Source organism: Cucurbita maxima, unplaced genomic scaffold, assembly GCF_002738345.1.
Source record: "Cucurbita maxima cultivar Rimu unplaced genomic scaffold, Cmax_1.0 Cma_Scf00017, whole genome shotgun sequence".
Lineage (NCBI taxonomy): Eukaryota > Viridiplantae > Streptophyta > Magnoliopsida > Cucurbitales > Cucurbitaceae > Cucurbita > Cucurbita maxima.
The window spans coordinates 3,409,160-3,421,910 of record NW_019272033.1 but is presented as its reverse complement, the minus strand read 5'-3'; the positions used below and the strand labels follow the sequence as shown (position 1 = coordinate 3,421,910).

The following is a 12,751-nucleotide window of genomic DNA, read 5'->3' as shown; positions in this document are numbered from 1 at the left end:
TTTTTTTTTTTTTTTTTTTTTGTTATAAAACATAGATCTCTACAATATGATTGGAGCACTAGTCACCAGAGGACTCACGTATGTTTATAATTATACTCTCGACTTATATGTTTAAAATTCTTGCCCCACAAATTGTAATTGCCAAGTTGATCTTAGATCAAGTTTCATTGTGGCGGTAGGATGCTTTTAGGCTATGCCTATCCTGCTTATGAGTGCTACAAAACTATCGAAGCCAGCCAGCCAGAGATTGAACAACTTCATTTTTGGTGCCAATACTGGTAAGTGGCACTACTATTCAAGTTTCTCATCATTTTTGTCAATATTGGCTCTGTAATAATATAATTTCTTGATTTTGAATGTTTCACACCTTGGTGGACGCAGGATTCTGGTGGCTGTATTGACAATCCTTGAGAGAATTGGTGATTCTTTTATTTCATGGTAGGCTTCTTGTGATTTTTTTTTTTTCATTTTTCAATTTTAAATGTTGTATAGGTGATATTTGGAAATCCTATCGAAAAATTATCCTTGATTTTTTTAAACGAAAAATTGTTTTTAATATAAAAAATCTATTTGGATAGCTACTTTTTGAAACTGCAAGTATGAACTTGAATTTTGTCCTCTTTAACAGTTGAAGTATTCACAAAGCTGCTTTAAAAAATAATTTTATTTTCTTGAAAATAAGAACTCTTAGAACCTTGCTCTGACTTCTGAACAGTTTGTTTTTGTAAAATTATTTTCCTTCTGATTGCAGTTACGAATGATATGACATGTTTTTTTGGAACAGTTGAAATTCTTACAACACTTCGAAAAAACTGTTGATTCTTACCAATCACTTGGTATACTTTCTAAACATTAGTTTTAAATTTTTTAAAAATTGTCCGGATCTTGTCCCCATACAATTTCTATCAGTACAGTAATTCATGAATAGTTTATAGTATATAAAGTCTTTTCTTAGTTATAAAATAAAGTATTGTTCCTTTTAATTTGAGAATCTTGGAAGCATTAAGAATAGTTTTCTTAGAAAAAAAAAAAAAAGTATGTATAAGTGTACGGAAATCCTTTTTACACAGTTCTGCAGAATAACTGTCAGAAATTTTCTGCGTAGAAGACGTTAACAATATGCCTTATTCTTCATTCTATTGTAGCCATTTCTTAACATGACATTTTGATGTCATATTAGCTACTTTCTTTCTTTGGCTTGAAGGTTTCCGTTCTATGGTGAAGCAAAGTTGGCACTCTTCGTTTATCTATGGCATCCAAAAACGAAGGTAATATAGATATATAACTTTTACATGCCAATTTTACTTACGGTTTCCATCATCATTTATTGATTTAATGAAATTTTCATCTATGTTCAAGAGTATGATTTATAAAATTAAATAATAAATGTATATGAGTTAACATTTTATTGTATCAAAATATTTGTCAGAATTTTATCTCAAATTAAATCTCCAGATGTGAAGGAAATGTTTAAAATATTTCTTCTCCAATTATTGAGGTTTAATCTAACAGCCCCAAAAGGCTTATTTTATTGATTTGAATATAAATTTTTTTTAAGCATTCTTAAAATTATGTGTTTAGATACTCGTAGAGGAGATTTTTTTTTTTTTAACAAAAATTAGGGAACATGTCACCATTTCATACTTGCTTATAATGAATCCAATTTATAGTCAATACATTTACATTTTTGTCAGGAGGTACAATGGTTTAAATTCTAAAACTTTCCGATTTCTTGGACCAAAAAAAATAATTATATTACATATAAAAAAATTATTTATGAAAACTTCGAGGAACGAAATTGCTCATTTTAAATTTTCAATAATTTCCTCCTTTTTATGGTGAACCACGTGTGTACTGGACTGTCAGGGGGCAAACGATGTGTATGATTCGTTCTTCAGACCATATGTTTCAAAGCACGAGCCTGTAATTGACCGCAGCTTGTCGGAGTTCAAGCTCAAGGCTACTGATGCTGCTTTTGCCTACTTTCGTAGAGCTGCATCCTACTATCAAACAACATTGTTTGATATACTTTCAAAGTTTAATACTCATCCATCAACGACTGCTGCTGCTCCGAAGGTAAATGCTATAACATCCTTCTTTTAAACATAATGGTTTTTCAGCATCCAATAATTGCTTTATGTTATTTTCAATTTAGTGAAATTCATTTAAGAATCAATTTGAATATTAATGGATAGGTTAGCTGATCAAATTCTCCTAACTTAGTGGTTAGTTAACTTTAATTTTAAAAAGTTGAAAACTAGAACACGTTTCATAACAATTTTCATTTTCAGTTTTATATTTGATGCTTGTTCTCACCATTTTTTCTAAAAATATATGAATTTTTAGTCAAAAAAAAAAAAAAAAGTTTTTCAATGTTTTGAATTTAATTTTAAAAACATTTTTTTTATATAAAAAAAATAAATAACAAAACAAAATTTTAATAGTTGATATAGTATTTATAAGTCTTTTAAAAATAAATTAATTGTGACATGAGTCCTTTGACATGTGAATGGAGTTTCTAATGGTAAATCTCCAATTAAAAGAAATTATCTCTTACCTTAATCAGAATCTTTATTAAGGTTTAAAAAAAATTAACATGTTCTTAAATTAAACTTAGACCTATTTTTTCAAAAAAAACAAAAAGCTTTCAATTTTCTCTTTTTTTTTTGTAGAATACAATTTGTTAATTTTCAGTTTTATTTTCCGAAAACAAAATTATATTATGCCTTAAAAAGATATTTCTAAACTTATTTACCCTTATGTTTCGCTTTCTTAAAATAAATAAATAAAATAAAAATATTATTTAAAAATGAAAGAAATAATGAAACCTGATGAATTCGTATTCCCTCACAGTTGAGCATTTGGACTTCAGAACTGTGTTTTTAATTCACGTGGCTTTCGGTAGCCAGTTGTCCTAACAATGTGATATAAATGAGATTACAGGCGCAAAAGGAAGCATCAACTCATTCGGGAAATGAAGAGGAAGAGGAAGAGGAAAAGGAAGAGGAAGCAAAGGACAAATGAGATTGGCAATGGCAGAACAAAAATATTAAGAAGTATAAATAATGATACCACACTTCCAATTTCCAAATGAAATGGCTGATATGGAAGAAAACCAATTCCAGAATAAAACTCCATACTAAATCTAGTATTAACCCAATAACGAAAAATGTAACAATGAAAGATCAAAGATATATCAAAAAGTACTTTATCCTCTTATTTCTTTCTACCTCCACTCTATCTATTTCTTGTTAAAATTTTATTTTGTATTTTCGGTATAAGATTACCTATCAGCTTAATTTTTTAGGTTAATTAGTGATTTAGCATTCAAGGGGGGTGGAGGCTCAAAACATACGCCTATGAATTAAACACATTTAATTTTGTTAGGCAGAGGAGTTTGACCATTAGTATGTTTATCGGCAAGGGAATAGAGACATAAATTTATAAAGAAAAACAATACCTTTTATTAGTATAGCACCTTTGTTTTATAGTCTAAATAACAAAATCATGAATTACAATTTCATATAAATATAGATATGGAGATAAATAGCACAATCAATTACCCTAAGCATTTAAAAAAGAGTAAGGAAATAAGAAACTGTAAGTAAGGGGGTCTCGGCATACCTCTTTCGACAAAAATGCTGTGGAGAAGAGACAGAACACTTTATCTCTTTGAGCTGAGCGTTGACACACATTTCATTGTTGCTCTCTTTATTATCGGAGGTAATTTTTCTGTAGGAAATGGAAAAAGTGTCGAAATCTGACCTCTTTTATGGAAAAAAAGTAGTGTCGTCCTCCATAAAGAAAACCAGAGGTCCTTGATTGTTGGTCTTCCAGGACAAGTTAAAAGTTGTGTTCCTCACCCCATAAGTGCGTAATGCTCACTTGAGAATTTGATTGGAACCAATAATCATCGTCTATCTGCAAAAAGAGAGCACGGGAAAATTAATGATTGGTAAACATTGAATTCATGGCGGTTTTCGGCTTTAAACATGGACCTACATTATTATATAAAGGTAAGATTCTCTGCATTCCATGAAATTCGTGGAAAGGAGAACAAATATTGTTGGTATGTATGTTGGGATTCCTCTGCTGTACCGAAGAAGATAGTTTCGCTTGCTTGGAACTATTTTCTTCCAGCCCTTGTTTTGCAGTCCTACAAGCACAAAAACTACATCATGTTCGAGATCGATATTCGAAAAGCGAAGCAGATTCTTGAGATGAAGGTTGTGTAATAGTAAGTGGAATAAATTCTGAGCAAGAAGAGGAGGCTGGCATGGAGAGAAGAGCTAAGTTTGTAGCAATGTAAGACGTCAGAGTGATATACCTCAAGAGGTACAAATCAATTGGCCCAGTGGTGCTTTTGATGATCAGTCTACACTGCCTTTCAGAAAAACAAGCTTCCTGGTTTATATAGGAAACTTATCTATCAGATGCTAATTCTAATGCTGATGGATTAGAAAAACTGCCAAATTCTATGAACTTATGATAATAACAACCTCATCTGGATCAGGCACCTCAATACAGCTAGCTTGAGGGGCTTGTACTGCTATGAGTGTTTGATTCTAATTCATTAGTAACAGAACAATAGTGAGTTGAAGGAAGATTGTTTAATTTGCGAAATTTATGGAAACTACCATAGCTCAAGAAAAATGACCTTGAAACAAGGAACTCGCAAGATATCTTCTTCCGTTACAAAAAGGTTCCTGACAGTCCAAGAGGGACAAATATTAAAGAAAAGAAGCAAAATGTAACTTTGATATGAGTAAAGAGTTTGACGGGACAATCTTACTTTCTGTGATTTGCATTTTCCTCGAGATTTCTCAGAAGTTCTTGTTTCATCCTGCATAAAAAGAATCAGTGAAGCTCTTTTTTTCCCCCTTCTTTTCTTAAGGGTAAGGGAAGGAAAAAGGGTCTGATTTTCTAAAACCCAACCAACCTTATAAGTTCATCAAGTCTATGTTCATCTGCATATAAACTTTTAACTTCAGCCTGTAATAAGATCACAATACGATGAACAATTTAGACTATGCAAACTGTGAGTACGAATCATAGAGTTATATAAGGACCAAAGCCACTTTTATTAGTCTGTACCAGTTATAGTATTCTGCCGACTGATATTTTTCATCATATCCCTTGGAACTATAAACCTTCAGCAATATGCTCGATGGTGAATTTAGAGTTCCCCCAAACAATCAACATGACATAATGTCAGCGTCAATTTCTAAATAACCTGTTAGGCCCAAGGGTAAATGTCTATGCTATAAAGGTAAAAAAGGGAATGTTACTCCACAAGTTAGTTAGAGAATGTTGTGAATATATTTTGTAGAGGGGCAGTGAGCTAGAGATCATTCTCGTTATTTGGAGAAAGGTTTGAACATGGCACTCTCCACTAGGCCGAGTAAGTGTCAATTAGGTGACTTGCCATTTTTTTAAACTTTCTACAACTAAATAAAGATTAGATACTAAAATAACGTTCTTTATATGGGATAAGCTTCTGACATTTATTACTTGTTTGTATTACCCAACTTAAGCAGCTCATCCACCGTGTATTAGCATTTTAAGTAGTTAGCTACAAGTATAATGCGACTTTTAGTTCACCTACGTCAACCAAGAAAGATTCAAGTTAACAGACAACAGAATGAAGTTTCAGCAATAACTACACAAACGAAACTGAAAGTAAAGCTCAAATTACCACCATTGATGTTCAATTCACGAATAAACATGAGAATTTAATTTAAGGCCAAACCCTCTCCAATTAAATGTACTTGATATGGGATGTAACGAGCATATAATTTAAACAATATACTCAGTTGATAAGTGTTCAAACATCATAAAGACGGTTCACAATTAACAGGAACTAACTAACGAGATGTTGATTGGAGAGCAAAGTATGACCAGTTGAAATGTGCATTTGTGAAATAATCGATGAATATACCAAACATAACAAAAAAGAGACTAAAATCTTAAATCTTAAATATCAAAGACTATAATGCAATGCACCTTTAGTTTACCAACTTGATCGTTGAGCTCTTGAGGCCCACGCCTCTCGCATCCCCTGTTCACAAGATTTAAAATCATTAGTCAGTGCACTTTGCAGTTTCCAAAGGAGAAATAAGGATAATAACAATATAATTACTTCCAACGTATATGATTTGTCGTAGTTTTCTCTATAAGCCCTATTCCCTCGAGAACATTTGTAATGTCATAAATCCTCCTCTTTTGAACCTGTATCAAACATTATTTCTAAAATTCTTATAACAAAGAAATAATTGATTGATAGAGTTAAGTATCAAACTTATAGAGGACAATAATCTCAGCTAATTTGAAGAGCTTCTCTAAGACCTTCCAGGCAGAAAAATTAGATTCTATACCTTTAATACGTCTGCAGTTTTATTTAAATCAAGTGTTCCATCTTCAGCCTCCTGAACTAACCTGATAAATTTTTTTGTCAAGAATCCTGCCGATAAAATAGACAATGTTTCAAATCTCAACCGCCGGATCCAAGTGTATTTCTGAAGATTTTATTACATATTTGTTCACCACAACTTTACCTAATGAACTGTCGTACCGACCGTTGGTAGAAATATTAGGATCATCAATAGGCTCTAAAACAAAAAGGAAATCCACGGAATTAATATAAAATACATATACGATGAACTATAACCATTTAGCTAGAAGGATATTGTAATTACCGTCTACGGATTTTTGAGTCCTCAACTTTGAATTTTTCTGCAACTTCAATTTTTTGTTTTGCTTTTCATTTGCACTGGATACTGGTTTACATAAAGAATCATTAGATCGCATCATCTGTTCAGAGGCTACAACTTGTCCACAAGCCAAGGCCTCAGAGTCATTGATACCATATGTTCGTTTCAACTGTAAAAAGATAAATATATTGACCAATAAATATTTAAAGAAAGGAGACACAAATATATAAGTAAAATAGATCGATATATAGATCATCGGTTCTGATATTGAAGAGATTAAATACATTCATAAAATAAGGAAAAAAAGGCTTGCTGATGTTTTGCGACATTCATGAATAGGATCTTACAGAAAGGCACTCCATTACGCTAAAAGCGGAAGCAGATTACAATTGTTAAAATAGAAAAAATCTATTACTAGAAGTTCAAGAGAGAGAAAACTTAAAATGCATCCCAAATCTTGACAACTCAATTAAATTCGGCAGAATTCTACTGGTTGAGTAACAATTTACACATTAATTATCAGGAAATCGAATCAAAGTAGAAATTCACGATCCAGATTCACAAATCCATCAATCTTTATCTAAAACCCCTCGCAAACTCAATAATTGAATATAAACACCGATCTTCGAATCTAAATGAACACTCAAAGAAGATTGATCGCACATCGGGAATCATAAAACAAACAAACATCAAAACGAAGAAGATCACTAAGAAACTCACGTCGAGCGTAGCAACTGTAGAATGTGCGCCGGGAGCATGACGGAAGTTGCAAGCGTTGGACTGATCCGACGGCGGAAAAGGCCGATGACACTGAAGTAAACAAAGAGGCGGAAGAGCTGGAGCTGAAGAAGAAGAAGAAGAAGAAGAAGACGAAGACATATCGCGATGCTGAGAGTGAGATTGAAGGAGATGAAATCGGAAATCAGAGTGGCGATGGCGGTGGCGAAGGATGAGATCTTCGACGGCGTTCGACATCGGGAAAGACGGAGGAAAAGGGAGGGAGTTATGGAGGTTTTTGAAGATTGGAGGGAAAGAGAGAGAGAGAAGGGAAGAAAAGACCGATAGAAAGAAGAAAGAGAAAGAGTACGTAGAGCGGCGAACGAATAGAAGGAGGAGAGAGAATGAGATGGAATATTGGAATAATAATAATAAATATTTGGAACGGAACTAAAAAAGAGATCAGAAAATAGGATGGTGAAAATTACAGGAACGGACTCCCCAATGCTTCTCTTTGGGCGGGAACGGATATATACCAATCAATTCCAATCTTCATTTTTTTTCCTTCTAATTTTTTTAACAATATATCATTTATCATTAAAATTAAATTAAGCTCATTTATAAATAAATAAATATATTTATTTATTTATTTATATTTATGACTATTAGTGATATTATAATTGGTCACTTTTTATAATTTGAAAAAAAAAAATCAATTTATATATAATACTTAAAATCACGAATTAATAATAAGTTGAGTTATTCAGTGTGTGATTACTCTTCTCAACAATCTTCAACGTAAGTATTTCGGTCATTACTATTTAATCATTTTTTTCAATGAGTAATTATGAAAAGTTTTCCTAGAAGTAACTTAGATATTTAACCGGGGCCGGCTCCCCTGTCATCAGGTCCCCAACTTCCTTGATAGAAATTTCAACAATGCGTAGCTTCTTTTTTGGTAACTCAATCGTAAAAAACTTCAAAATTAACTTTATTTGATTCAGAACAATTCTATATTGGGTCTATGAAGAACCATATGAATAGTGACAAAGTATAATAAAATGACTCGGGTTGGTCTTGTGAGTATTCTTTCCCTCTTAAAAGTACTTCAAATTCAAATTAAGCAAGTAAAGAAAAAATGTGCCCAAAATAAAACATTACACTTAATCCATTCATTTATAAATTTCTTTTTTTGAAGTTGATTTTTGTAGACAATTTATTATTTAGGTTAAATATAGTTTCCATTTTTTTCCATAAATTTACAAGTTAACCACGTTAGTCAATCATTTAAGGCAGGAATGAATGTTGTAATGACCCAGACTTTCACTTCACGCAAACAAATTATTCATAAGCTTTTTAATGTTTTTTTTTTTAATTTTAATTTTTAACCCTATAAGCTCCTTGTAATTATGGCATTTACTAAATTAAGTGATAATATATTATTTATGGAATAATACCTTAATATTCTTTTCGAGATAATATACTTTATTTTATTCTAAATATTTAATTAATTTATATTTTCCCTCTTGATATGTATTAGTTGCTAGCTTATATTTTATTTAAAGCTTATGAATATCGATGAGAATATATATCTTCGATTCTAATTCTATTTCTCATTCTTAACAAATTGTAATGTCCCAAAATTATTTGATTTCATAATCATATACTTCTAAGCTTTTTATAAGAAATTAGTGAAGAGCACTCTTCATCGTTTTAAAAATTCGTTTCAGATTGATTTTGTGAGATTCCATATCGGTTGAAGAGGGGATGAACCATTCTTTGTAAGAATGTGAAACATCTCCATAGTAGACACATTTTAAAACTTTGAGAGAAAACCTAAAACTTCTCTATAATAGACGCATTTTAAAACAGCAACGGTTTGCGATGAGTTTGAGCTATTACAAAGTTTCTCTACATGTTTTATGTGTTTTCAATTTTGAGCATTTTTACTTATTTCCATGTTAATGAGTAAAGGGTTGTGGCTCGAGTCCATCGAAAAACGACACATTTTTTCTCATTTTTATGTCAGTGAGTAACCTTTCGTGGCTCGAGGCTCGAGTAACTAAAAAAAGCTGCACATTCTTATGTCAGTGAGGCTAGAGTCCCTCAAAAAGGTTTGACTTACGACTTCTTCGTGTTGACCATTAGGCTTGAAAGGTTCATCTTGGGATGAGGCAAGGTCAGCAAGGGGTGAACACATTATTGTACGAGGCGGGCGAGAATCGAGCGAAACCAGGCGGTCGCCATCATTGATGTCAAGCAATACGCTGCAACCCTCCCACGTGGGAATTTTAGGGCTTGTGAAGAGAGTGGCGGTTGGAGGAGGACAACTGAACACAAAACCCGCCAACCAGAGGGTTTAACCGTTGGTGTCGTTAGTGGGCTCGACTGAATCGAAGCCCAATTTAAGTTGGACGGGTTCGCGATAACCTTCAAGCCGTCGACACTTCCTGTGGGCCGACTAAATTAGGGCAATTTTGAAGCTTTGAATTCTTTTATAGTTCTAAATTTAAAAACCTAATACCAAATTAATAAAAACACCTTTATAACTTCAAAATTTTAAATTAAAAAAAAAAAAAAAAACTCTAAAAAAAAGTTTAGAAAACATTATTATAGTTAGTTAAAAAAATAAAAACAGTTAATAATTTATTCCATAAATATGGAGAATTTAAAATTTTTAAAAGTATTTAAAAATATTTTAAATTTAAAATACACTTACCTAGTACCTAGTACGACATTTAAAAAATATTGGTAACTTTCAAAATTAATATTAAAAAAATAAATAATTGATGAGACATACATTCACCGATACTTTTTAAAATATTAAAAGGATCGGTTCAAATTTTACGTAGTAAATATTAATATAGGAAAAAAGTATATATTTTTAATTTAATTTAAATTTTATTTTCTTCTATCCCGGTTAATAGTGAGCTCAGTTGCTATGATTAATATGAGGCAAAGAGGTGGCAGTCTTCGATTAGGAAGAATATAAGGGGGCAAAAATGAGTACTCGACACAATCACTTCAAAAGGTCCAAAACTCCATAAATTATTATTTCATAACAACGTCTTTACTTCAACTACTCAATAGCCCAACCTAACTTCAAGATTTTATTATTATTATTATTATTATTCCTTTTGAGAATATGTTTGGTTTATGGTTTTAGAAAGGAAAAAAAAATTCATTTTATGAATGAAAATTAACACGTCAAGCCTGCCGCTAATAGTTATTGTCCACTTTGGCTCATTATGTATCGCCGTCAGTCTCACGATTTTAAAATGCATTTGTTAGGGAGAGATTTTCACACCTCTTAAGTAATATTTTGTTCCTCTCTCTAATCGATTTGAGATCTCATAATCCACCTTCTTTCAAGGCCCAACGTTCTCACTAGCATAGCGCCACGCGTTTGTCTTTGATACCATTTGAAACAACCCAAGTTTGTTATGTATGTCATCAGTCTCACGATTTAAAAAAAAAAAAAAAAAAAATCCTTAAAAAATTTAAAATGTTATCTTATATAAACAAATTAGAAATTGATTAGAGAAAAATCATTGCCTCACATGGATGCTTCGGCGGCGACTTCCGAAGTCCTCTATAAACTCTTCGTGCTCTCTCCAAACACCAGAACAAGCTATCCACGAAAAATAAGAACCAACTCATCCTTATCCCGCACACCATATCCTCATAGCCAAACAATTCTCTAGCGCGAGTCACAATTCTCACATGGAGAAGAATCCAGCCGTTTCGATCAGGCCAAAATCAAACGGAGCAAACAGCTTCATCATTAACGTGGAGGATGATCAAGAGGATTACAGAGGAGGAAGCCCCGGCGTAAGCATCTCTCCGGTGAGATTTCTCAGCCGGATCCGCCGGATTCTGATGCGATTCATGTTTTATTTTCCTTCTCGAGGTTCGTCGTCGTCGCCGTCATCGTCAATAATGGCGTCGAAGCAGAGAAATCTGGAGAAATTCGAGCCGCCGAAGACTTCCTGCAGTTCGAATTATTCGTCTTACTCGCATTACAACGAAGCTATTGCCGATTGCATCGAGTTCTTCAACAAGTCGTCGCAGGATCAAATCGGAATCTCCGATGCAAATGCGATGGTATGAACATGATGATATAACAATCGCGCACACACACTAACTCGTTGTTAAATTGTTTCGATTCTCTGATTTTGAAGCTTCAAGGAACAAGAACAATCGCAAATTCGATTTTCTGCAAATTTTCGTCACTGATTCTGCGGTTTGAGATTGCTATAGAGAATCGATTCGTTGTGTGTGTATATATGAGAGAGCGAGAGATACAGAGATATTATTGTGCTATTTCAATGTGTAGTTTCTTCTTCACGTTTGTCGGGTTGCATAACTTTTTCATTTCCTTTTGATTGAAGGTTCTATGGAAGAAAATAAGTTACCTCTACAACAAGATTTTAAACAAGAACAATTGTTTTTAATCTCAATTTGCGTTCGAAGAGTTTCGACAAATTCAAAATCATTGAAACAAAATGTTGGTAACTCAGATCTATGATGATACACACTTTTTAATATAGTTAATTAGTAAACTTTAATTTTTTTTTAAATAAATCAATTTACTTCTATTGTGAGACGTGAAATATTAGTTTTATGGATAGAAGTTTCTCTATGTAGAAGCGTTTTAAAATTATGAGGTTGAAGATGATATGTAAAGGTAAAAATAAAAAATATCTACTATTAACTAACCAAAGTAGAAAATATCTGATATTAGTGGGCTTGGGTTGCTACATATGATATTAGAGCTAGATATTGGACGATGTGCTAGCAAGAACTAAACCTCAAAGCAATGATCCCAAAGGAGTGGAAACCTCTTCTCATAGGAATAAGGGCAATGCGTAATGGGCTAAACTCGACAATATCAGATACTGATGGACCTGTTATGAATGATCTATTATACATTTCTTTTTAAAATTTAATAAAATATACACGAAAAAAAATGAAATTTTGAGATTTGTTATATAGTTTAGAAATCAAATAGATACCAACTTTAAAAATTCGCTCCGGAATGAATTGTGTTAATATCAAATTAATCTATTTTTAAAATTTTGACTTTTCTTTTATAATTAATACCTTAATTTTAGTATTACATAATATTGTTGTCACAACATGTAAAAATTATAATATCTCATTTTTCAATTAAATGATATTTTTTAGACAGACAATTAAATATTTAATAAACAAATATAACTCAAATGACATAATCATTACTAGTACAAGTAACGTAAACAAAAAAAAAAAAAAAAAAAAAAAAAAAAAAAAAAAAAAAAAAAAAAAAAAAAAAAAAAAAAAAA

At 32.1% G+C, this 12,751-nt stretch overlaps 3 protein-coding genes across 3 annotated transcripts in view; 2 read left to right on the top strand and 1 right to left on the bottom strand.

Moving 5' to 3' along the window:
* LOC111492055 (putative HVA22-like protein g) overlaps positions 1–3,229 on the top strand; it is a 4,487-nt gene extending 1,258 nt beyond the window's left edge. Inside the window, exons 2-7 of the mRNA XM_023141223.1 lie at positions 36–78; positions 180–278; positions 382–438; positions 1,205–1,268; positions 1,867–2,076; positions 2,944–3,229. Coding sequence (XP_022996991.1) covers positions 47–78; positions 180–278; positions 382–438; positions 1,205–1,268; positions 1,867–2,076; positions 2,944–3,024 — 543 coding nt within the window. The 5' untranslated portion in view covers positions 36–46 and the 3' untranslated portion in view covers positions 3,025–3,229. The remainder of the gene's footprint in view (positions 1–35; positions 79–179; positions 279–381; positions 439–1,204; positions 1,269–1,866; positions 2,077–2,943) is intronic.
* A 211-nt stretch (positions 3,230–3,440) lies between these two features.
* On the bottom strand, positions 3,441–7,810 carry LOC111492048 (transcription factor E2FC-like). The gene is made up of 13 exons (XM_023141214.1): positions 7,431–7,810; positions 6,696–6,879; positions 6,555–6,608; positions 6,375–6,460; positions 6,140–6,228; positions 6,004–6,058; positions 4,940–4,992; positions 4,793–4,843; positions 4,658–4,706; positions 4,500–4,565; positions 4,328–4,404; positions 4,003–4,156; positions 3,441–3,921 (listed from the first exon to the last, which is right to left on the bottom strand). The coding sequence occupies exons 1-13, from the start codon at positions 7,683–7,685 to the stop codon at positions 3,844–3,846; spliced, it is 1,251 nt and encodes a 416-aa protein (XP_022996982.1). The 5' UTR covers positions 7,686–7,810; the 3' UTR covers positions 3,441–3,843.
* A 3,215-nt stretch (positions 7,811–11,025) lies between these two features.
* On the top strand, positions 11,026–11,872 carry LOC111492057. Its single transcript, XM_023141225.1, has one exon. The coding sequence runs from the start codon at positions 11,151–11,153 to the stop codon at positions 11,535–11,537; it is 387 nt and encodes a 128-aa protein (XP_022996993.1). The 5' UTR covers positions 11,026–11,150; the 3' UTR covers positions 11,538–11,872.
* The last annotated feature ends 879 nt before the right edge of the window (positions 11,873–12,751 follow it).